This window comes from Nymphaea colorata, chromosome 1 (genome assembly GCF_008831285.2).
Source record: "Nymphaea colorata isolate Beijing-Zhang1983 chromosome 1, ASM883128v2, whole genome shotgun sequence".
Lineage (NCBI taxonomy): Eukaryota > Viridiplantae > Streptophyta > Magnoliopsida > Nymphaeales > Nymphaeaceae > Nymphaea > Nymphaea colorata.
Window position 1 is genome coordinate 27895846 of NC_045138.2, and position 21419 is coordinate 27917264.

General features: G+C 39.8%; 2 protein-coding genes and 2 long non-coding RNA genes across 4 annotated transcripts; 2 read left to right on the top strand and 2 right to left on the bottom strand.

Moving 5' to 3' along the window:
* Nucleotides 1-798: 798 nt before the first annotated feature.
* On the top strand, nucleotides 799-18502 carry LOC116245794 (probable leucine-rich repeat receptor-like protein kinase At2g28990). The gene is made up of 19 exons (XM_031617355.1): nucleotides 799-874; nucleotides 1407-1502; nucleotides 3191-3769; nucleotides 3932-4369; nucleotides 5111-5249; nucleotides 5326-5397; nucleotides 5446-5559; nucleotides 5654-5729; nucleotides 5790-6003; nucleotides 6085-6371; nucleotides 6482-6608; nucleotides 9539-9607; nucleotides 9675-9861; nucleotides 10683-11108; nucleotides 11285-11299; nucleotides 14984-15132; nucleotides 16648-16793; nucleotides 17785-17911; nucleotides 18300-18502. Exons 1-19 carry the CDS (start codon nucleotides 799-801, stop codon nucleotides 18500-18502), a joined length of 3540 nt encoding a protein of 1179 aa, XP_031473215.1.
* Nucleotides 8511-9621, bottom strand: LOC126409741 (uncharacterized). Its single transcript, XR_007572371.1, has 2 exons — nucleotides 9525-9621; nucleotides 8511-9420 (listed from the first exon to the last, which is right to left on the bottom strand). It is a non-coding gene; the product is annotated as an uncharacterized LOC126409741 (long non-coding RNA).
* Nucleotides 9416-11396, top strand: LOC116264639 (probable leucine-rich repeat receptor-like protein kinase At2g28990). The gene is made up of 3 exons (XM_031644974.2): nucleotides 9416-9607; nucleotides 9675-9861; nucleotides 10683-11396. Exons 1-3 carry the CDS (start codon nucleotides 9433-9435, stop codon nucleotides 11110-11112), a joined length of 792 nt encoding a protein of 263 aa, XP_031500834.2. The 5' UTR covers nucleotides 9416-9432; the 3' UTR covers nucleotides 11113-11396.
* A 117-nt stretch (nucleotides 18503-18619) lies between the features above and the next one.
* LOC116254509 (uncharacterized) lies at nucleotides 18620-19289 on the bottom strand. Its single transcript, XR_004172747.2, has 3 exons — nucleotides 19203-19289; nucleotides 19036-19105; nucleotides 18620-18962 (listed from the first exon to the last, which is right to left on the bottom strand). It is a non-coding gene; the product is annotated as an uncharacterized LOC116254509 (long non-coding RNA).
* Between the last annotated feature and the right edge of the window lie 2130 nt (nucleotides 19290-21419).

The following is a 21419-nucleotide window of genomic DNA, read 5'->3' on the forward strand; positions in this document are numbered from 1 at the left end:
ATATAAAGAAAAGAACCAATATATAAATAAAAAAATTATGTGGGTTTTCGGAACAATATGAAATAAATGTAATCGTTTCAGTATGCAAACGACCCTTGGCAACAGTAACAAGCTGTCAAATGAATTTCTTTTAATTTTGGGAGCAGATTAAAAAAACATTGTGTTATTATGGTCCAAAAATTTATCTCAATCTTTGCAATAGGTTAGTTGAACAGTAATAACTAATAACTTGTTACTGTTGCCAAACATTCTGTTAATGTTATCTCAGGACAATGATATATTGCATCTCTTATCACTGATTGAAGTTTGAAAATCAGAAACAGGAGGCCCTTTTGATATGCAGTTATGAGTCCAAATTCAGTCCAATGTATATTTGACTGAGATTCGATTCGACAGAAAATCAACAGGATACAAATGTGCTGATTTTATGCTAATCTGTATGAATTTGAGTTTCTGAAAAAATAATTAGGTTCAAATCTGATTAAGTCGAGTTTGGTAGACCGAAGAGTTTGGCCTCAGAGGGAGACGCAGACGCTGGATCCATGTGAATATAGCCAAATGTTTCAGTTGATTTTTCTTGATGAGCCCTGAAAAATTGAGGTTCCTTTTTGAAAAATTTCAAAACTGAGTTGTCTAGGTATTAAAGAATCCGCTCGACGCATCTATCAGATTTCGTCACGGCATCTGACTGTTGGCCACTAGCCAATCGTTCGGTTGGGGAATATTGCTTCCATCTTCGCTTGGATTTTTTGCACTTTATTTTGCACTTTCTGCTAGGTGGTGAAACAATAGCCAAGGATGAAAGAATTGCGATCCATCTTTCTTCGACTGTTCATCTGGATGAAGGCCGTTCTGTTCGTCCATGCTCAGAACGGTAAGTAGTTCTTTTTTTTTTTTTTTTTTTTTTTTTCAGATTGATTTCTTGTGCATCACATAGATAATGGGATCATAGTATGCAGATATGGCTTTCTTGTTTTCATAATGTGCAGTTGTTGGAGCGTGGAGCCCAATGTTAGAAACAAAACACAATAAACTCTCCTCTCTCACTCTTAAGAGGGGGTTAGAAGCAACAAGGAAGAAGACAACGATTTACGTGGTTCGGAACAATAATCTCCTACGTCCATGGTCGCAGAGATCTCTTGTATTCTCTCTCTCAGATGAACACACATAACAGACACTCACAAGCGGCGGCCATCCTCAAAACATAAGGATTAAGGCAAACCCGCATTTGTATAAAATGACATATATGCCCTTGCATATGAAAAAACCGTGGTATTGTAAATGAGTGTCTTCCATACACCAACACCCAATCCCCTTGTTTAAGAGTGGGGCGGCTTCTTGTATTCTTTGATAGCAAAAAAACCTGTAGGAAAAATTGATGTCTTCTTCTTCCTTTTCTTTAACAGTGGAGAGGCTTCTTGTATTCTTTGATTTTTGTGTAATAGTGAAAAAACTCTGCGTGTCCATAGATGTAGGAGAACCTTACCTTGTGTCTGAACAAGGTAAAATCTTTGTGTCTAATTCATCCTTCTTTTCTTTGGCTTTTTTTTCTTGGTGTTATAAGAAAGAGAAAGAGAAAGCCTTGTTCCTAACAGCAGTTTCATTATTGAAACCATGATCTTAAGATATTTAAGATGAAATTCTTTTGCTAGACTGATAAACATTAGATCACTTCAAATTCCGAGCGAACCATTATCCAAGTGTTTGTTAAAGTTCATTCAGGAATGACATCTCCAGGTATCAGATCATGCAGATATGCTCTACGCCATGCAATAAGCCCTTTCCCGTCATGTTATATCAATATTGGCATCGGCCCCTCTCCATGAGATGTATGTAGGGCCAGTATGAGTTGTTTATAAGGGTAAAATGACAATTCAAATGAAGATAGCTCCCATGTAGCCATATGATCCTCAACATGTAAGCCCAAAATCTTAGTGAACAGAACAACAAAAATGATCTTTTTGTGTATATGCCAAATCTTTGTCATATAACTAAATAGATGTGGCAAAGTTTGTCTTTGTGCAAACTTCACCTCAAACCATGTCAACCTCTTAAAAAAAGAAAAAGAAAAAGAAAGATGGGTTAAATATAACAATTGATTGACAGCAAAGTAGCAATGAAAATTTAGATGATGAGCTCCCGTGTACCCAACTGATATGCCATTTTTTCTTCAATATGAAGGTTTTAAGCCCAAAATCATTAGTAAATGAGACAACAAAACGATCTTTTTGTTTTTTATTCAAATCTTCATTATATAAATAGATAGATATGGTATAGTCTGTCTTTGTGTCAACTTCACCTTAAAATATTTTAACTTCTTAAAATAAAGAAAGAGAGAAATTAAATATAGCAATTGATTGACAGCAAAGAACTAAGTTCTGGTGACGAAAGATTTACGATAAGTGATGGGTTTCATTAGGTTTGCTTTTAAATGACAACCTTAAAAATGACGTTTTATAAAAACTAGGTTTTGAATGCATGTCAAAACTGCTTTCATTGCTAGTTTTTTGAAGCCTGATTTGTATGTTTCAAAGACAAGACACAAACCAGGTTTTTACTTTTTAAACCTTTGGGCAGCAAAAACTAGTCGATACAGTAAATATATTGATATTATTAAACCTAGGGGGCAGAACCCATTTTTCTCTTTAAAAAACCAAAAAAAAAAAAACCTGGATGGGGGGGCAGGTTTCTCAAGTTCATTTAAAAATGAATTTAGTCAAAACTGGGTTTGAAACAAGTTTAATTTTAATGTCACCTAAACATTTTGAAAAATGCATTTTGAGGTCAAACACCATTTTAGGCTGTCGCCTGAACAGCGGCTTAGATTTTTCTACTTATTTTTGAGATAAAAACTTTTTTCTTAAACCACTTTTTCCTGAGACTTAGTCTTTGCTTTTTTTTCTCATCAATCAAAGTTTCACTAAACAATTTTTCTTTTCTCAAGTTTTACTATGCAAAAGTTTTGCAATCGAACAGCCTCTTATAAAAAGCTGTTAATCACATGAGACTGCCTCTCTAAGATCTCAATGAAGTCTTTAGGTTTAGCAATTAACAGGAGAATTTGAGACTTGGCTGAGCCTGCTGGTTAATGGAAAAGAAAAGGACATGACGTATATGATTTTACTGAGATCTAAATCAGGAACATTTGATGAATCATCTTCTTACGACTTGCTACTCTAAACATTTGCAGGATATATAAGTTTGAACTGCGGGCTTCCAGAAGGATCGACTTCCCTTGATGAAATAGGCTACACTTTCACTTCAGATCAAGCCTACATCGCGTCCGGGGAAATAAAAGAAGTGGCCACTCAATTCGCAAGCAGTCCAGTAATGTACCATACGTTAAGGTCCTTCCCCAGTTACAGAAGGAACTGCTACACCTTGACACCGGTGACTCAGGGGAAGAAGTACCTGATTCGAGCTTCTTTCATGTATGGCAACTACGACGGCCAGAACCTGCTGCCCACCTTCGACCTCTACCTGGGAGCCGAACAGTGGGACACGGTGAAGCTGGATAACGCAAGTCACATTCTGTGGACTGAGATTATCGCCGCGGCACAGTCGTCGAACATAAGCGTGTGCCTCGTGAAAACTGCCGGAGTCAATCCTTTCATCTCCGGCCTGGAGCTTCGTCCTGCTGATGACATCTATAATAACACCCAATGGCCCAGTTGGCTCAAAACCTACATGAGGATTAATGCTGGTTCAAATGGACCATCCAGGTTTGTTCTCTTTCTGCTAGACTATTTTCATCTGCTAAACATTTGCTGTTTGCACAGGTAATGAAAAGAGCTGCCCTTCTCACAACTGATGTTTGGGAGAAGTCGCATAAACGCTCCAGTTTTTTGGGAGAAGTCAACCTTTTCGTGTCGGGCTAGATGAAAAGTTCATGGAGATCGTTGCTGTGATTTTAATTGTTCTGTTCGTGCAGGTTTAAAGGCTGATCGCACATGGACGTCAGATTACAGTGGGTATGGATTTGCCGTCAGCACCACTACTAGAATAGAGCGCTCTGGCTTATTCCGGGTACCATCCATGGTCCTCCAAACTGCCGAGTACTCGAGCAGCGGTATTAATATCCATTGGAAACAAGCAGCAAAGGAAGAGGAATACCTTTGGGTCCTTTATTTTGCAGGGATAGTGCTAAACCGAACAGATTACCTGACCCTAACTATGAACGGGCAACAACCACCCTTTCCTTTTGAAGTTCCTTACATGCACTCATACTATGTTTACTCAACTAATCTAAAGTTTGAAGATTATTTGATCACTCTCGCCGGTGCAAATCTTACGAGTGTCCCTATCATCAATGCATTTGAAGTGTACAAGGTATACGAACCCGGGGGTGGGGCAACTTATGGCCAAGACGGTGAGTATCTTACTGATTTGATCAACCCCCCGTTTAATCACTGGAATCAATTAAAAAATACGTCAACAAAAAGATAAATCCCCACCCGAGGAGCTTTGAGTGTTGCTTATCAGATGCACCCTTTGAGGGCATTTGATAATCCTTTGGAACGCATTATTCTGTAATACATTCCAAAAACTGGGCCACGTTGATGGAACACCGCGTTCCGAAGATGCAGCAGTACTCCTGTTGCCAAGCGCCCCCTTCGGGGTTAAAAGAAAGACCAACAGAACGAAGAACCACTTCAATCTTTGCGCAGCTTGCCCGGCACCGTGCGCTGTTGGAAAAACAAAAAAACAGAAGAAAGTGAAAGATCTCGTGAACCTTGTAGTTTTAGCCTATCGAAAACATTGTTTACATGCTGTCTTTACTTCTCTTTCCGTTTTTTCCTTGAAATGGATCTAGACCAACCTATTCGAGCTTAATCACCCTAGCATGAGGCCGCTTGATCTTGGCTCCACAAACATGATTTGCTTAGACTATTGCTGGAGCTTAACTTGGGCGAGTGAGGCAAGTTGAGTTTGAGCGCAGACCACCCTTTGGTGTAAGACCGTTCTGTCTAACGAGCAAAGCTACACAGAATTCATTGTGCTGAGCTAAGAAGACATGAACAAACATATTGCAATTTGCAAGTGAGCAGTTACAAACATTTTATTGCCAAAATTACCTTCTCAGCTTGATAGGAATTTTATATGCGTGCAGTTGATGCAATCACGGGAATAAGGGATAACTACGAAATCAAGAAAAACTGGGCCTCTGATCCTTGTATCCCGGAGCTGTATCCATGGGAAGGCGTCAACTGCAGCTATGGGAATCCGAAATCTCCAACAATCACTGGCTTGTAAGTTCGATACCTGATCAAGTTAAAACTCTCCTAAACTAATTCATGGTTCTAACAGCTCAAAATTACTATGTAGGGACCTTTCCAAGAATGGATTACAGGGCTCGATATCTACCCAGTTTGAAGAGTTGAAGTTTATTCAGTCACTGTAAGTGTGCCTGTGCATCATTAAAAAAATCCATCTATGATCGATCAGGTTTACTGACTGCGCAGGCCTTTCTGGTGTCTGCGCCTACAGGAACTTGTCAGGGAACCACTTGAAAGGTCAAATACCTGAATTCTTTGCAACAATAAAAAGTCTGCGGACGTTGTAAGTATGGTTATTATGGTATTGTGGGCATTCCCTTTTCTTGTTTTTCCTTCACTTCTTTTGAAGAAAACTGATAGTGGGTTGGTAATTTTAGAGACCTGTCCGATAATGATTTACATGGACCAATCCCAGGTGCCCTCAAAGCAAGAATTGATGAAGGCTCGCTTTCAGTAAGGTCTGCTTTAAGAATATTATGTTTTAGCTCTTTAGTTTTCTAAAATTTTCTCCAGATTGAATCAAATTTCACCATCTATAGGCTGAACAACATTTGCCTGGATAGTTCGTGCGAAGGAACTGGTCATAAAAGTAATGTCAAGTTGTTGGTTATCGTCATTTGTGTTCCTATAGCCTTCATCCTCGTAATTATAGCGATCATCTGTATTGTCCTTCTCAATAGAAGGCAACGGCACACTAACATGCCGGAGCAACATCCAACACCAGTAGGTATGATGTCCATGTGCACAACTACGTAGAATGCATTCAATTCCTTTTTGTCACTGTTGAATGATCTCCATTTGAAAACAGTTCCGGTTGTGCCACCTTCTCCAATACAAGCACCACAAGTTCCAACTGCGCCTTCTTCTCCAGCACCAGTACCAAACGTTTCGGTTGTGCCACCTCCACCAGTACCAGGACAAGAGAACAGGTTCAGCTACAGTGACATTGTGCGGATCACCAATAACTTTCATACTAAGATAGGTAAAGGAGGGTGTGGAGCTGTTTACCTCGGGCAACTGAGGAATGGCCGTCAAGTGGCAATTAAGAAAGTTACCAGAACTGAGGCGTTAAGAAGCAGGGAATTTTCTGCAGAGGTTAGCCTCTTGCAAAAAACTTCATAGTTTAGAAGCAAAGGACAGCTAGAAGACAGAAAGTTGAATTCACCATTCGTACTGCGACTGTTCACCTTTTTTCATCCTTGCAGATTGCTGCATTGTCACAAGTTCATCATAGAAGTTTGGTATCTTTCTATGGGTTCTGTGATGAGGGGGTGCATATGATGCTCGTATATGAATATATGGCTGGAGGAAACCTGAGGGAGCTATTGTCAAGTATGAGCGATTCATCATGCAGTTATTAGGCATTTGCTATTTTGATGCTCTTCTCTTCAATGGTAAGCAACACTCTAAATTTGCCCATGTGGGAAATCATGAACGTGAAAGGTGAAGTAAAGAAAAACCTAGCAATTCCATAACAATTTTGAGGCGCTCAGTGAAATCAATGACTGTTGCAAATGTACCAAAATGAAAACTTGTATGTGTGATGTGGGTGATATTCAAAGTTTCGCAATGGCTTAAAATTTTTTTATATTCTCCATGAAAAAGTTTGCTGGTGATAGATACCTGTTCTCCTTGACACCTTTTGTTACAGTTTTAGCTTCTTTTTGGGAGTGGACTGGAATAGAATCCACCAGAATGAATGCTCAGAACCATTCTGGGCTAGGCCATTACCCTGTGTGTGTGTCATGCTCATTGTTGCAATATGCAAGGAGCCTCTGCATTTTTTCCATTAGGGGCCGTTTGATGGCCTAGAAATATGGAATTGGAAATATATTTCTAGAAATATATTTCCTGAAAAAAGTGAATGAGAAATATATTTCCGATTCCAATTTTGGTGTGTGTGTGATTAATGAGAAATATATTTCCGGAAATATATTTCTGAGTTTGATGGTTCAGAAATATATTTCCAGAATTGAGACACAAGACAACAGTGGTGAGAAGGCATTAGAAACAGAAAACACAAAGCAGTGATTTTGGAACATCCCTTGGATGATAACTCATGATGGCAAGCATATAGTATTCAGACAGCAGGTTAGCTTTACTGAACTCGGCTCACAGCCCTCCCCAACATTTTGGGGAACCAACAGGCAGTCGATCATGTACACGAAACGATTATGCAGTTGGAATTTTTTCAGCAAATGACTCCATTCAGAAGAATTATGCAGCTTATGACACAAGCAACATCCATCATAGCATCTCACCCATGAGGAAATTACAGACACAAGACACCAAATCTCTTGCATGGAAAGATAGCAGAAACATTTCCGCATATGGCACATGATCAGCAATTTCTCCTCTGCTTCAAAAGATATGAATTCAAATATCCAAGAAAAGGGATAGCTGACCACAATGGCACATGATCAGCAAATTCTCCTCTGCTTTCACAAACTATCACAGGAATCAATCACCACAAACTAGCAAATTTGAAGTCACTCACAAAAAGGCATCTACAGATCATAAGAGATATTGCTTTAGCCAAATCAGGGAGATTCTAAAAAGATCAAAAGGCCTGTGTAAGAACAGCCAATGCCACCATGTAACCCAAGAACCAAAATTAACGAAAATCATCACCCTGACAGTCAACCTCCCCAGCCCTCGTGGCACTCTATCGCTCCTTTTGAAATATCTGAAGTAGGAGGCACAACTCCCAGTCCCACCACTCGCTTGCAAGCATGGGTTAAAACATGAAAGAGGCAACAAACGAAACCAACCAAACAATCATTTGCTTCAAGAGCCAGTAGAGAGGCCCAAGAATTGGCTTTCAACATTCTCCACCATAGTAAGACAATTCTCAAACAACCCACAAAATTGGCTTTCAACATTTTCCACTATCAGAAGACAAAATTTTCAGACAACCCATAGGTTGTATAGAATGAAACTAAAACAAGTAAAGAAGCAAAGCTTCCTTTAATTTTCAGTTTTTATATTCTGGAATTTTTAGCCCAAGAATGCATGTTCTTGTGCTTTTTATCTTCCATGCCGTTATGAAAGTAAGTTGCTTGGCCGAATTAATTTCCATCACAAAGCTTTTTCAACTACACGGTAGTAGAAGAAAACACCAACACAACTCCAACTCAAACAATAAAACAGGCAAAAGCAAAATCACATTAAAAAGCCACATCCTGAAGAAAACTGTCGTCATCTCAACCTAACGGAAGAGAACACTCAAGCACATTCAAACTAAATCTCAGTTAAAATTAAGTAGTTTAGCCGAATGAATTTTCACTACAAAACCTCTGCGGCTACCAAAATAGAGATAAACTCATTTCCCTTTCATGGTTGTCAATTTCTCCAACACCCACCAGCCAAAAACGTACATATGACCATATATAAAGTTCAAACGAGAGGGAAAAGAAAAAATAAAGAAAAGGTAAAACCCTACTTCTTGAGAAGATCGTCAAACACCACCTTCAAGAGCTTCTTCTGCTTCAGAGGGGACGGCAGATCTCTTCGAAGTAGGGACATCGTCGACTTCCATGGCCAGGGGCTCACCGTCATCGTCTGCCACCGATCTCTTTCTCTTTTGGCGGTTCTGGGCCCCCAATCCTTCATCTAAGCACCGAAAATCGATGGTGCAGGCCATCGATCCCACAGAGACAGAGAGGGACCAAAGAGGGAGAAGAAAGGGAGGCAGCTTCCCTTTGGCGAAGCGTGGGTGCCCTAACGGGCAGAAAAATAAACCGTTCTCCACCCCTCGCAGAGGAAATGAGTTTCCGAAAAGGGGAAAGACGCCGAAACTTGAAGAAGGGGAGAGCGAGAGAGCAGCTGGAGAGAGCGAGAAAAAACCAAAAATCTGCGAGAGGAGGAGGAGGCTGCGGGGAGAGGGAGAGGAAGACGCGGGCGAGAGGAAGACGACGCGGGTGAGAGGAAGCGAGAGTGCCCTAACGGGCAAAAAAATATTTCTGGAAATAAATTTCCACCCCTCCGGGTGGAAATTTTTTTCCAGAAAAAAATTTCCGAAATCGACCGTAACGGTCGACCATAAACTGCAACTCTAGCTTGCTGATTGTTGTCCTTCGCTAGTAGTGAGCAATTGGGCCCAGCTGCACAAGTCCAAAGTTTCCTTCTTCTGAAGCTAGATCAACTGCTTTTGAAAATGAATGTACATTTGAAGTTATTGCATTGGTGCTGTTCAGATGAGAGAAGAAGAAGCCTAATTGTTGTGAATTGCATAAGAATCAAATTTACCTTTCTTACTGCAGATAAGACGGATAAGAAATCTGTGTTAACCTGGGACAAGCGACTCCAAATGGCATTAAGTGTTGCCACAGGTTTGCACCCGAAACATTGCTCTAATTTTTTGAATTTGTGAACTGTCAATTAACATTTCTTTTGCAGGTCTTGATTACTTGCATGCTGGTTGCAACCCGCCAATAATTCACAGGGATGTGAAAACAACCAATATCCTTTTGGATGGAAACATGGAAGCAAGGCTGGCAGATTTTGGATTGTCTAGAGCCATTTATGCTGAAAATGTACATGTATCGACTCTTGTTGCGGGTACAACAGGATACATAGACCCAGAGTATGTGAAAAGTGCTACACATAAAACATATTCATCTTAGAACCGATTGGTTTCAGATTCCTTTCTCTATTTTCTTCCCTCTGGTGGGCAAGCTGAATGTGAAACCCTGTTACTGAAGAATAAGGAAAAAGACAGTAAAATTAACAGTAATAGAAATGGCTGCCAATCAGGTTGTTTATCATTCCACAGCCTTCATGTGGATAGACAAACATTCTGCCCATAGGAATGCCATTATGCAACCTACATAGAATTAACAGAACTGCGATGGGATCTGCACAGAACTGAAAAACATCAATTGTTACCAAAGCTACCTACAGCCTCCATGACATTTTCATATCATTTAAAGCAGGAAGTATTAACCCTTCCCCCTTCCTTTCTTATCACAAGGTTCACATTAAAGATATCATTTATGGCCATTCAACAACAAAATTTGCTTCCTAAGACTAGTTATTAAACACTGCAATTGCCTCCCTAATTCGGAATGGCTCAAACCTTTCACCTTCCGTTTGCTTGAGCGCATGTGAAGCACATTCTATCACTTTCGCATGTAAAACATAAAAGACAGGCCATACATATATATATATGTGTGTGTGTATATATATATATAACATTTATTTATTTATTTATATATTGTACAGATAGAATGCATGTCTGACTATTTGCTACTATTTACGCATATACGTGAAGTCCTGTCATAGTGTCATCATTGACCACAGAAGAGTAGAACTAATTTCAATTTTTTTACCGGTGCATTTTCTTGTTCCTCCCAATGCTAGAAAAAGAAAGGTGCACCCTCATGATCTGGTGTTTACCATTTGCAGGTATTACAACACGGGAAAACTAACAACAAAGAGTGATGTTTACAGCTTCGGTGTAGTTCTTTTTGAGCTCTTAACTGGACGTCCTGTTCTCTTCTCTGAAAATGGACTGCTAACTAGCGTTGTCAAATGGGCGAAAACAATTATACAATATGGAGATTTTCATAGGATCATCGATCCTAACCTTAGAGGACAGTATGATGCCGACTCGATGTGGAGCGTTATAGAACTTGCTATTGCAAGTTTGCAAGTGTCTGGCGATAGGAGGCCTACAATGCAAAAGATTGTTACTGAACTGGCGGCAGCTAAAAACCAAGAGATACGTCGCCTTGGAATTGGAATTCCTATTGCTGGAGAGGGATCGGCACTATCAGAATTTTCGATGGAGTATACCACATATGTGGAAACAGATGCTGCACCTAAGGCACGGTAGTATGAAATGGCATGTGGTACCTAAGCCTACAATCAAGATCTGTTTCTGCTAAAACTCGTGGTATTTCTAGTACAGCCTTCACTCTGCTATGTATTGTGAAAAGCGCTGCTTCAAACTCTGTTTTACCATTTTGTTTGCTTCTTTTGGTTTTGCATTTTATGTTTATGTACAGGCTACAGCAGTACAGGTAAAGTAAGAGTGACTGTGTAAAGATCTGCACAGTTTATACTTCGATACAGTGTTGAACTTGGAGTTTATATGCAACATAGACAATTAAAATGATGCTTGTGAAGGAATTTCGTTTCTTATGGTGTTGAACATGGAGGTTTGTACACCTCGTTCTTCTGTATACTTAACAAGCTCTTGGCAAGACTTCTTTTTGCCGTATTGAATGTACTCGTCTCTTGTTTCTGTGGCATGTTTTCCTCATTGTATGTTTACTGGTAGCCATTTAACGGAGACAGAGAGTTGGTTAGTTGTTAGGATGGGTTAATAATAATAATGATAGTAACGCATGTTTAAATATGTTTAATGCCACAGTCAACGCGAAATGCATTTCAATGTGCTTTAGAGTTTATATACATCTTTAACTTATGAAACCATCATTGTTAACATTTTCATGCACAAAGAGAAAAGGTAACCAAATTTATACTTATATGTTATAGGCCTTAGATTAAGCTGAAATTTCACATACGTCACGTCTAAATGGTGGGAATTACCACGTAACAGCTTTTGCCTTTTAGTCAAGGAAAGATTATTAATGATTTTTCTCTTTTGGAAATTGGAGTCTTAGCGACTTTGCAAGAAGGAAAGATGAAGTACAATTTCATAAATAGCGGCTACAGGCATGTCTCTCCCGCATACCTGACAATCAGCGAGAGATTGGTTTAAGCTTGATTAATGGGAAGCAGTCTAGTTTCTAATGGATGCCCTTTCCTCTTGAAGGCATGCACACAGATTTCCCACTGATTCCGCTGAATCTCGGGGTGGTGCTTGAAGTTCTGTTATAAATGCGATGCCATATACTTGTAAAGAACTTTCCCTATTCTAATGAATATGAAAACCTTTTGGGGTGCTTAATCATCTTCGATCTTAGAAACGAGACTCTGATTCAATGTGGGGCTCTATCTTACATTCATGGTTTTAGCAACCTGTAGATTTGAGAATCGTAAAGTTAATATTTTGACCGTCCATCAAAACCATAGACCCCTAGTGAGAAGGAAATATGTTGGACTTGAACTTCATGAATTAAATTACAAATTCATGTAGTTCCTGCATTTTCTAAGCAAAAGATCAAAGATCCTTAATTAAATTATATATATATATATATATATATATATATATATATATATATATATATATATATAAGATCCGATTCGAGGTAAGGGCCTTGTTTCAAGACAGTTCTAAAGTGCTTAGCTTCATCGTTTGAAGCCAACCACGACCTTTCGACAGGCTAGAGCTTGCACTTTAAATTATTTGTCTTAATCATTGACCACATTGTCAAAGGCTCAAAGCACAACTTCGTAGAGGCCAGGCGTTTCCACCAAGAAGACTTCTCTCTCCATTAAGTTGTCCATTTTCTGTATTTCATGCCTCTTCATTGTGTTTCGAGGGAAATGAAAAAGACAAGAAGGATGACAGGAATATGGCTGATTTGCTTCACTTATTGGCTAGACTCTGCGATTTGTTTATGGTCAGGATGGTAAGTTCTAAACCACTCTCACAAAGAAAATCGCATATGCTTTCTTTGATGAGTTCTCCGCATTCCTCATGCACATAGGCATTGGAGAGAACCTGCAAATCTGCCTTTGTTCCAGTCTTATTCGTATCTAATATCCATCAATACTGCTGTGAAGAGCTGCAAAGGCTGCATTTCTATTTGATGGTTGCCAAACAAATTAATGGTTACTAAAGCTTATGGCAAGCTGCTGATAAAAGTGCACCATGAACACACACAGACAATAAAAGATCTTTCTGTCAAGTTCTTACCTTGTCTGCTTTTCAGTCTTTTACGCCCTAACTTTCGCACTCTGTTTTGAGATTCAGATTCTTATATTTCCGAAAACAATATACAAAAATTGCCATACATAATGAAATTACAACCCAATTGTCAACAGAAAGCTTTTGCAAGTTTGGGAATGAAGTCACAACATGTCGCAAATTAGACAGGAAAGCGAGAAAGAAATCTCGCGTTAGTTTCATTTTCGAGAAACTTTTTCTTGCGTTCACCTCTCAAGTTCATTTTACATTGGCTGTAAACCTGTAATTATGAAAGTTCTCAATCCAACCAGCTCCATTGGAGCCTCCACGGATTAAAACCCTGGGATCTACTCTGGCACCAGAGAGTACTCATAACCTTCTTGTAGCGACGAACACGTATTAAAAGCACTGGTCAGACTCATTCCTGTACAATCATATTTAACCTGATCTATGCCCAAAAACAGAAAAGGCTGGAAAAGGAAGGTACAAAGAAATCTAGGTTTCATATAATCTTGGTCTTGAGCAGATCATAGAATATGTGATGTCCAAGCTCGCCGCAGAACTTATTTCGTTGACGAATGCTTACCGGTGTGGACATTAATCTATAATATGCCTTCCTAGCATCCTTGGGAATGAAATCGTTCATTTGTTATTGTTGGATAGAACCACCTCGACCGTCTGCCAGAAACTCGCCAACAAGGTGGCTGGAAAACGAGCAGATATCGCCATTTTCTTAGGCCGGTCAACGGAAGCAACCGACAAGACAAACCAGAAAAGGGAAATCGAGGACCTTTTCCGGACACCAATGACAGTATTGCGACGTGGGACAGATGACAAAAACAAGTTTCGAATTTGAAAGCAACAGAATTTGATGAGAATGAACAGTTCCTGCCATTCTTATTCCCATGCCCATCATTCTGTCTCTCCCACGGTTTTCACTTGTACTAGTCTTTCCGATGGAACGAAAAGGATTCAGTACGCTCTGATTAATACCATTTCCTGGAGACACGACTTTTCAACTCCAAGCCGATTGAAGATAGGAAGACTCAATCGCTTAAAATTTCTGAAATTTTTAAAAATGTAAAGTTTGTACATCAGAGAGCTGATTCAAGCATCAACTTGTAGGTTTTCAGTGTAGATCGCTTAGTCCGTGCCCTCAAAATGTCTTAAACAACCAACAAAATTGATATCCGAATGTACTTGCATAACATTACCTGATTAAAACCTCACCAGTTCCTCTTCATTCTTGAGACTCTAAGAGTAGCCTCTGTGTGTGTGCGCGTGAGAGAGAGAGAGAGATGCATCTTGGCCGTGCTAAAATGGACCGAGATTTGAAACTAAACCTAGACATATATGGTAATGAACCCTGACCTAGTGATGTTTTTTCACAGGACTTAGCATTTAGAACTAGTAAAGAGCAGAATGAAAACCAAACAACTGGAACCTCTTTGGCATTCATCACAATTTTGAAAAGCTAAAAAATATGTGTTTTGCAGGGTTCATCAGTCTTGATTGGGGAAACGAAGCCGATACAAACTACAAGAGTGAATCGGCATAGTTTATACTTCGGACTACAAATACATATCAAGTGGTGTCGGCTAACAAATTGGTTCCCATTATTTCAGCAGTACTGCACGGATCCACCATGTAGTCCGAAGCTTTCCTCTCTACAAGAAGAATAACAATAGTCTTGCTCCTGTGACTTAGAAAGAAATACATGGTTCGAGCTTCGTTTGTGTATAGGAACTATGAATAATGATGGCATCAATCAACTACCAATTTTTGACCTGTACATGGGACTTGATCCTTGGATCACAATTCAGTTGGACAATGCAACTCATGCTTTTTGAACCGAAATTTTCATGGAAGCTGTATCAACTTCCTTCAGTGTTTGTCTACTTAAGACAGGCGGCGGCACGCCATTCATATCAAGCTTGGAGCTTCGACCATTATCCGACAATGTCCACTCATTTACTAATGAGTCCATCTCATACTCACATTCAAGAGAATTAAGTTTGGATCAATCATTGAATACAGGTAATGCTCCGTTGTTTGATTCTTTTCTGTGTTTGATCCTACTTACGGATAAAGTCACCTTTAAGTATCCAGAGCCCATGTTTCTGATAATGTGTGGAAGCGATGGCATTTGGTGGCTCATTCCCACTTAGCAGTGCCATCTTGCAGCTTAGTGCAATTGCTGCAATAATGCTCTGAGTGTGAATCGAATAATGTGTTGATCTAAGGGCAAGCAGCTCGGAGTTGACCTCTTTCTGGAATTCAATTTCTTGATGGCGTGCAAGGCTTGTCTTTATAGCCTCTAGATTGATTAGTTTAGAGCTTGTATGGACGCATCTACTTTGGTTCAGAACATGGTAATAAACGGAGTCTGAAAATGCCATGAAGATGCAAAGTTTATATGCAATAGAAAGAAAAATTTCTGTCGTTGGCTAATTTGAAGGCAGGACCGACAAATTTGATGTCGACTAAAGGGCTTATTAACTTATAGCTCTAAGCAATATTTGTTAGCGGTCATGCTGTTCGTTTCAGCCTTGGACTGCAGGAAAGTTAGGTGCCCTTATCAGTAGCTTTTTTGCAAAATTAACTATTATTCTTAATGATGGAGGAAGGTCCAAAGAGAATGCAGTGCCTCTTGGTCATGTTGAATAGGGCGAACCGGTCTCTGATAATATCTTTGCCTCGAAAAGAACAATTAGTGAATTTTGCTAACACCATCGGCTGATGCCATGCACAGGTTCCCTGAATATTATTTGAATCGCATATGGACACCAGACTTTAATGCATATGGGCCTTCCCTTAACACAACTCTGGAAGTAAAGGAAGTCTATAACACTAGATTTGGAGCACCTTCAGCAGTGCTACACAGACTGCTGCAACCTCATCGAATACCATCAAATTTGGCTCAACCACTAAACCTGGTGTGCCTTACGCCCTATGATTAATGCTCTGGAGGCATATGAAGTACAACATGTAACTGTATCTGCAACCTATGGCCAAGATGGTACATCAATCTCAACTCCGTTGGCCTTACATGATTTTCAGAAATAACGTATGTTGTGGAAGTTTGTGAGCCATGACTCATGCTTCGGAGGAATTCTTGGTTGCAGTTGATGCAATCATGGGAGTTAAAAGCTACCACCAACTGAAGAAAAACTGGGTATTTGAGCCATGTTTCCTCAGCCGTACCCCTGGGATGGCCTAAGCTGCAGCTATGGAGACTCAGAGCTTACCAAGAATGATAGGCTTGTGAGTAATATTTCCAATGTCTAATCAAATGTTTGCTCGTGACGTCCCCATTTTGATCACTTCAATATGATTCTGCAGGGACCTTTCAAACAGTGGACTAAAATGGACCAATAACTAATTTCATTGGAAACTTGACATCAATCCGATCACTGTAAGCACGTAACCTATACATGAAAATCAAATTACCGGATTAGTTTGGCTTCCTATTTTTTTTCACTCTGATACAGGAACTTGTCCAGAAATAACCTGCAAGGTCCAATACCTGAATTTTTTTTTTCAATTATGCAGAGTTTGAGGACACTGTGAGTATGGACACCGACTACACTGGTTGCTTTTATTATCTGGTGTTTTTTGAGCAGAATTTGGATGGTGGTGACATTGGTTTACTGAAATGGGATTCCAGAGACCTATCAAGCAATAATCTGTCTGGACCGGTGCCTAAGCCCTCAAAAAAAGGATAGATAATGGGTCGATTTCAGTAAGGTCTGCCAAAAATATATTTTACCATATCAAACGAAGCCAGAATTTTTTTCCATCTAACCATTCAATCTTTTTTACGTGTAGGCTTAACAATAATAGCCATCTTTTTCTGCCTGGTACCTCCACCGGGAAGTGCCTAAGGCCCTAAAGAGATTGAGAATCAGGATCAACCTAACAACTGCAACAGAGGTATGATCATTCTGTGGTTGGCCTTCCACATATCTGCTCGCTCTTTCCATTGGCTATTTGTTTATCTCTATCTCCAAACCGGGTGAAATAGATGTCATTATCGAGCTTCGTCAGTGACCATCAACCATCAGCCAGTTCACTTACAATGATATTATGAGAATCACCAATAACTTCGACAACTAAATTGGTAAAGGTAGCTCGACTACTGTATTCCTAGGCAAGCTGAACCAAGACGTTAATGTGGCACTTAAGATTGTGGACAGAGGAGCAACTGCACGAATCAACGCTTTCTCTGCAGAGGTTAGTTCTTTGGAAGCTACGTTTTGTCTTCTAGAAACCAAGTTCTAAAACAATGCAGCTAAGAGAGAGAGAGAAGAGATTAAACAATGGATTGACTTGCAATTTTTTCAGGTGGCTTTATTGACGCGTGTTCACCATATAAAATTGGTCACCCTGCGTGGATTCTGTGACGAAGGAGAGAACAAAATCCTCGTCGATGAGTACATGGCTGGAGGAGACCTGCAAAAGCTTTTGTCGGGTTTGAGCTCTTGAACCAGAATGACTTTCTTATACAGTTGAAAGTTAAGCATGATATTTTATTTACCAAAACTGCAAGAAAAAACGCTGCACCTACTGAACAGATACTGATTGCATATCTGCATATCCCAACGTTAAACTTATTCAGTTCTAATTACGTCAGAATGGCAGTCTTTCCATGATTGGGCGTTTCTAGGTTCATATTTGAACTAGTTGCAGGTTGGTTCATTGACGCAAGTCCGTCACAAATTCTTGGTCTCTTTCTATGGATTCTGTGACGAAGGAGAGGATATGATCCTTGTGTTCGAGTTAATGTTCGGAGGAAATCTCCAGGAGCCATTATCAGGTATGAGTTTCCGTCCACCATGCAATCGTCATGTACTTGGATACCGTGGAAGGCTTTTTCAAAGTATGTGGCGTTATCTTCTGTACTTTCATTTTTATGAAATATGGTCATAATTCGTATTTATGGAACTGAAAACATGAGGAAGATGTAAATAATCGAAAGACATTAATTTCTGTTGTATATTAAAAAGTAGGTGCTCTTAATCTTGAAAAAGACGGGCCTTTTGATGGGCAGGCCTTTTGCTGCAGGTAAAAGACGGAAATCTAAAGACTTGAGCTGGGAAAGGAGACTAGAAATCGCATTAGTGTTGCAACAGGTTTGCGTCCAAGAGGCCCTCGAACTTGTTTCTTATATTAATCGAATGCCAATTTAATTGCTTGGTTTGTAGGGCCGGAATACCTGCACAACGGATGCACGCCGTCCATAGTACACAGGGATGTGAAAGCAGAGAACATTCTTTTGGATGAAAATTTGGAGGCGAGGTTATCAGATTTTGGATTGGCTAAAGCCGTGATCACTACCAGAAATGTACCGGAGGCATCGACTCGAATTGTTGGAACAAAAGGAATACTTGGATCCAGAGTATGCTAGGAACATCGATTCATTTTTGTTTACTTCATTTAACAAATCCTGATCTCCATATTTGTTCATTCAGTCTCCACTCGTATCTTTTCACATGAACCTCCTTTGATTATTTTCTTTTCATGATATTGACCACCATTTTGCATGTCCATTCCGACCAACATTGCATCATGATACAATTCAATTGAAAATGCAGAGTTATTCTGTCTTTCTGTTTTTTTTTTTTTTTCTCTCCCAGATCTGAAAATCCAAGGATTCTGTTACCTCCAACTCTTGTGCATTTACCGTGTCTAATCTAGTTTTACGTGTATAGCTTTGGAGTCGTCCTTCTTGAGCTTATCACAGGGTATCCTACTCCTTTCTTGAACGATGAATAGAAAACTTGTCTCGTCTTCTGGGCGAAAGAAAAGAGCTCCAAAGGGCATCTTGAAGAAATTGTTGATCCCAGGCTAGAAGGGCAGTACAATAGCTGCTCAAAAGGGAGGCCTACAATGAGAGAAATCGTAAAGAAACTGAAGGCAGCTAAAGATCAAGAGGCATACCATTTGGAATATGGAACAGCAGATTAATCCTCGACCGCCCATGGATCCTATGTAGAAATTGCTCTCCATCCTGCAAGGTAATGTAGAATATGCTATGGAGGAGTATGTCGCAAACTAACCATACATATTTTTCTTTATTTCAATTGAAGAGTTGGAGGTGGAAAGACCTTTACAAGATCAAGTCAAGAAGCCATTTGGTCCTCCTTCTTCCTCCTATTAGAAGTTGATGCAGTGACACGAGCATTGTGATTTCCCTGCTCTGCGATTTCTGCCTCTCCCAATGCATTTGATTTTCTTCCAAAATAAGAGAATTCACTTTAACAACATCAGAGTGCTAAATATGAATGGGTGGTCGTCTCCTCTTCCCAGTTGCCAAGAAAAAGATGGCATGTAAGTCTTTAACCTCACATATTTCCGCACGCAAAGATCCTATTAAGGTGGCTTGATTTTTCCAATTGGACTCGTCCACAGTAGCATTTCAGTAGCATATGTTGGAGAATACCGTTTCTTATTCTAGTAGAACTTCCTCTTTTAACATTTATGGTCGTTACTTCCAAGTTTTTAGGCCTGGTTGATAGGTTGTCATTGTTTATCCTTGGACATGGTATTCCTCACCTTGCTTCTTCCTTGTCAAAAACACATGCAATTAGAACTCGTATATTCTTCTCTGAAATGTAAGGGCAGCTTCCCTTGTCGATCTGGTTTCAGCTTCGCTACTCCAATCTCAGTTGTGCGTGGTTCCATCCATCTCTATGATCATTTTGTTGTGGACTCATCTGGTTAGGTCAACTTTGTTTTTGTTTCATTAGAAAAGGAAGAAAAGTTTCCTCTGATCTTTCTAATCTGATTTTGATACTTGGTCCAAAGACGGTTCATCTCCTGCTTTCTCCTTAATTTGAACTTCTTTTTTCTCAAACAAGAAAAAAGGAAGATTGCATGGTAGCTACAAATCGCATGACGAGTTGCCATGGAAAAAATAAAAGAGAAAGTGATAATAGGGCTTCGTTCCTAACAAATACGAGCCTTGCAGCCTTGGGTCTACGTGCTGGCAATTTGTCTTCTCACTATTTTGGGCGTCACCTATTGGAGGATGTGAACTCGCCTTGATTTTAGGGTGTCCATACAGGCAACATCTCGATCCAACGACTGGTCCTCTTTCTGGTAAGATTTTCAGTAAATGGCACAATCACTTTCTGTCTCCTTATGCAGCACAGGACTAAGATTGCTGTGAAGACAGAGTTGCACACGGTATATAGCAGAAACGAAAGAACATATCCATATAGAACATGCATTTTAAAGGCATGATCTCAAATTATTGTGATTTCAAAAATGTCCGATGCCGCGGGGACACTCGTGTTCAATTTACTGCACGAAATAACCAAAGCTAAACCCCAGGAATTCAATTTCGCCGAACTTTCTGCAGAACCAATGAATTGGTTCAAAGTTTTACCTTTGAGCTAGTACCAGCAACAGCATAGACGTGCATTTACATTTCCAATAAAATGAACACTTGCCTTTCTTAATGTTCCCATCAATAACATAGGCCTCCATCACTGTGAAAAAGTTAGTGAGGCAGGTTATTCTGCAAAGAGCCAAAGAGAGGGAAATATGTATATTGACGACGTGGAGAAAGTAACTGTAACACTCAAATGTTTAGTCTGGTATTAAAGATTGTGAAAGATCTTCAATGACTTATAAGAGTGTCATTAATGAGATGATTGTCTTGGTTCTTAGCATTTTGGAGTTGGAATCCAAACTGTTAGGGGTGGGTTGAGATCCGTTAGACTAGGGGCCCGAGCTCACTAGTGGGTTGGGTTGTTATAGTGATATCAAAGGTGGTTCAACACTCAGACCTAAGGTCCCACACGCATGGACGCGTGTGCCTTAAGGGGATGGATTATAACGCTCCAAATGTTTAGTCCCGTATTGAAGATTGGAAGAGATCTTCAATAACTTATAAGGGGGTCATTAATGAGATGATTGTCTTGATTCCTACATTTTTGGAGGTTGGAACTAAAATTGCTAGAGAGCGAGTGGAGATCCACTAGACCAAGGGCCCGAGCCCAAGAATGGGTCGAATTATTACAGTAACACTTTGTCAACCTTGCAAATGGGAGGTTCAAACCATCAATCAACATACGCGCTCGTTTACTCACGGATAGCGCTATTTAACTTGCATAAGTATTACTCTAAATAGAAAGTAAATTTATATGAGTATGATCATGATTTGGAGATGAAAAATATGCAATTAAGGAGTATTGGTGCATTGCAAGAAGTTCATGATTGGTTTCTCATTAGACACGATGCAATCAAGGTGGATGAATTCTTGGAAAGCTGACACCATGGGACGTTGTTATCTACTAAAGGCGGATTGGGGCGTCATG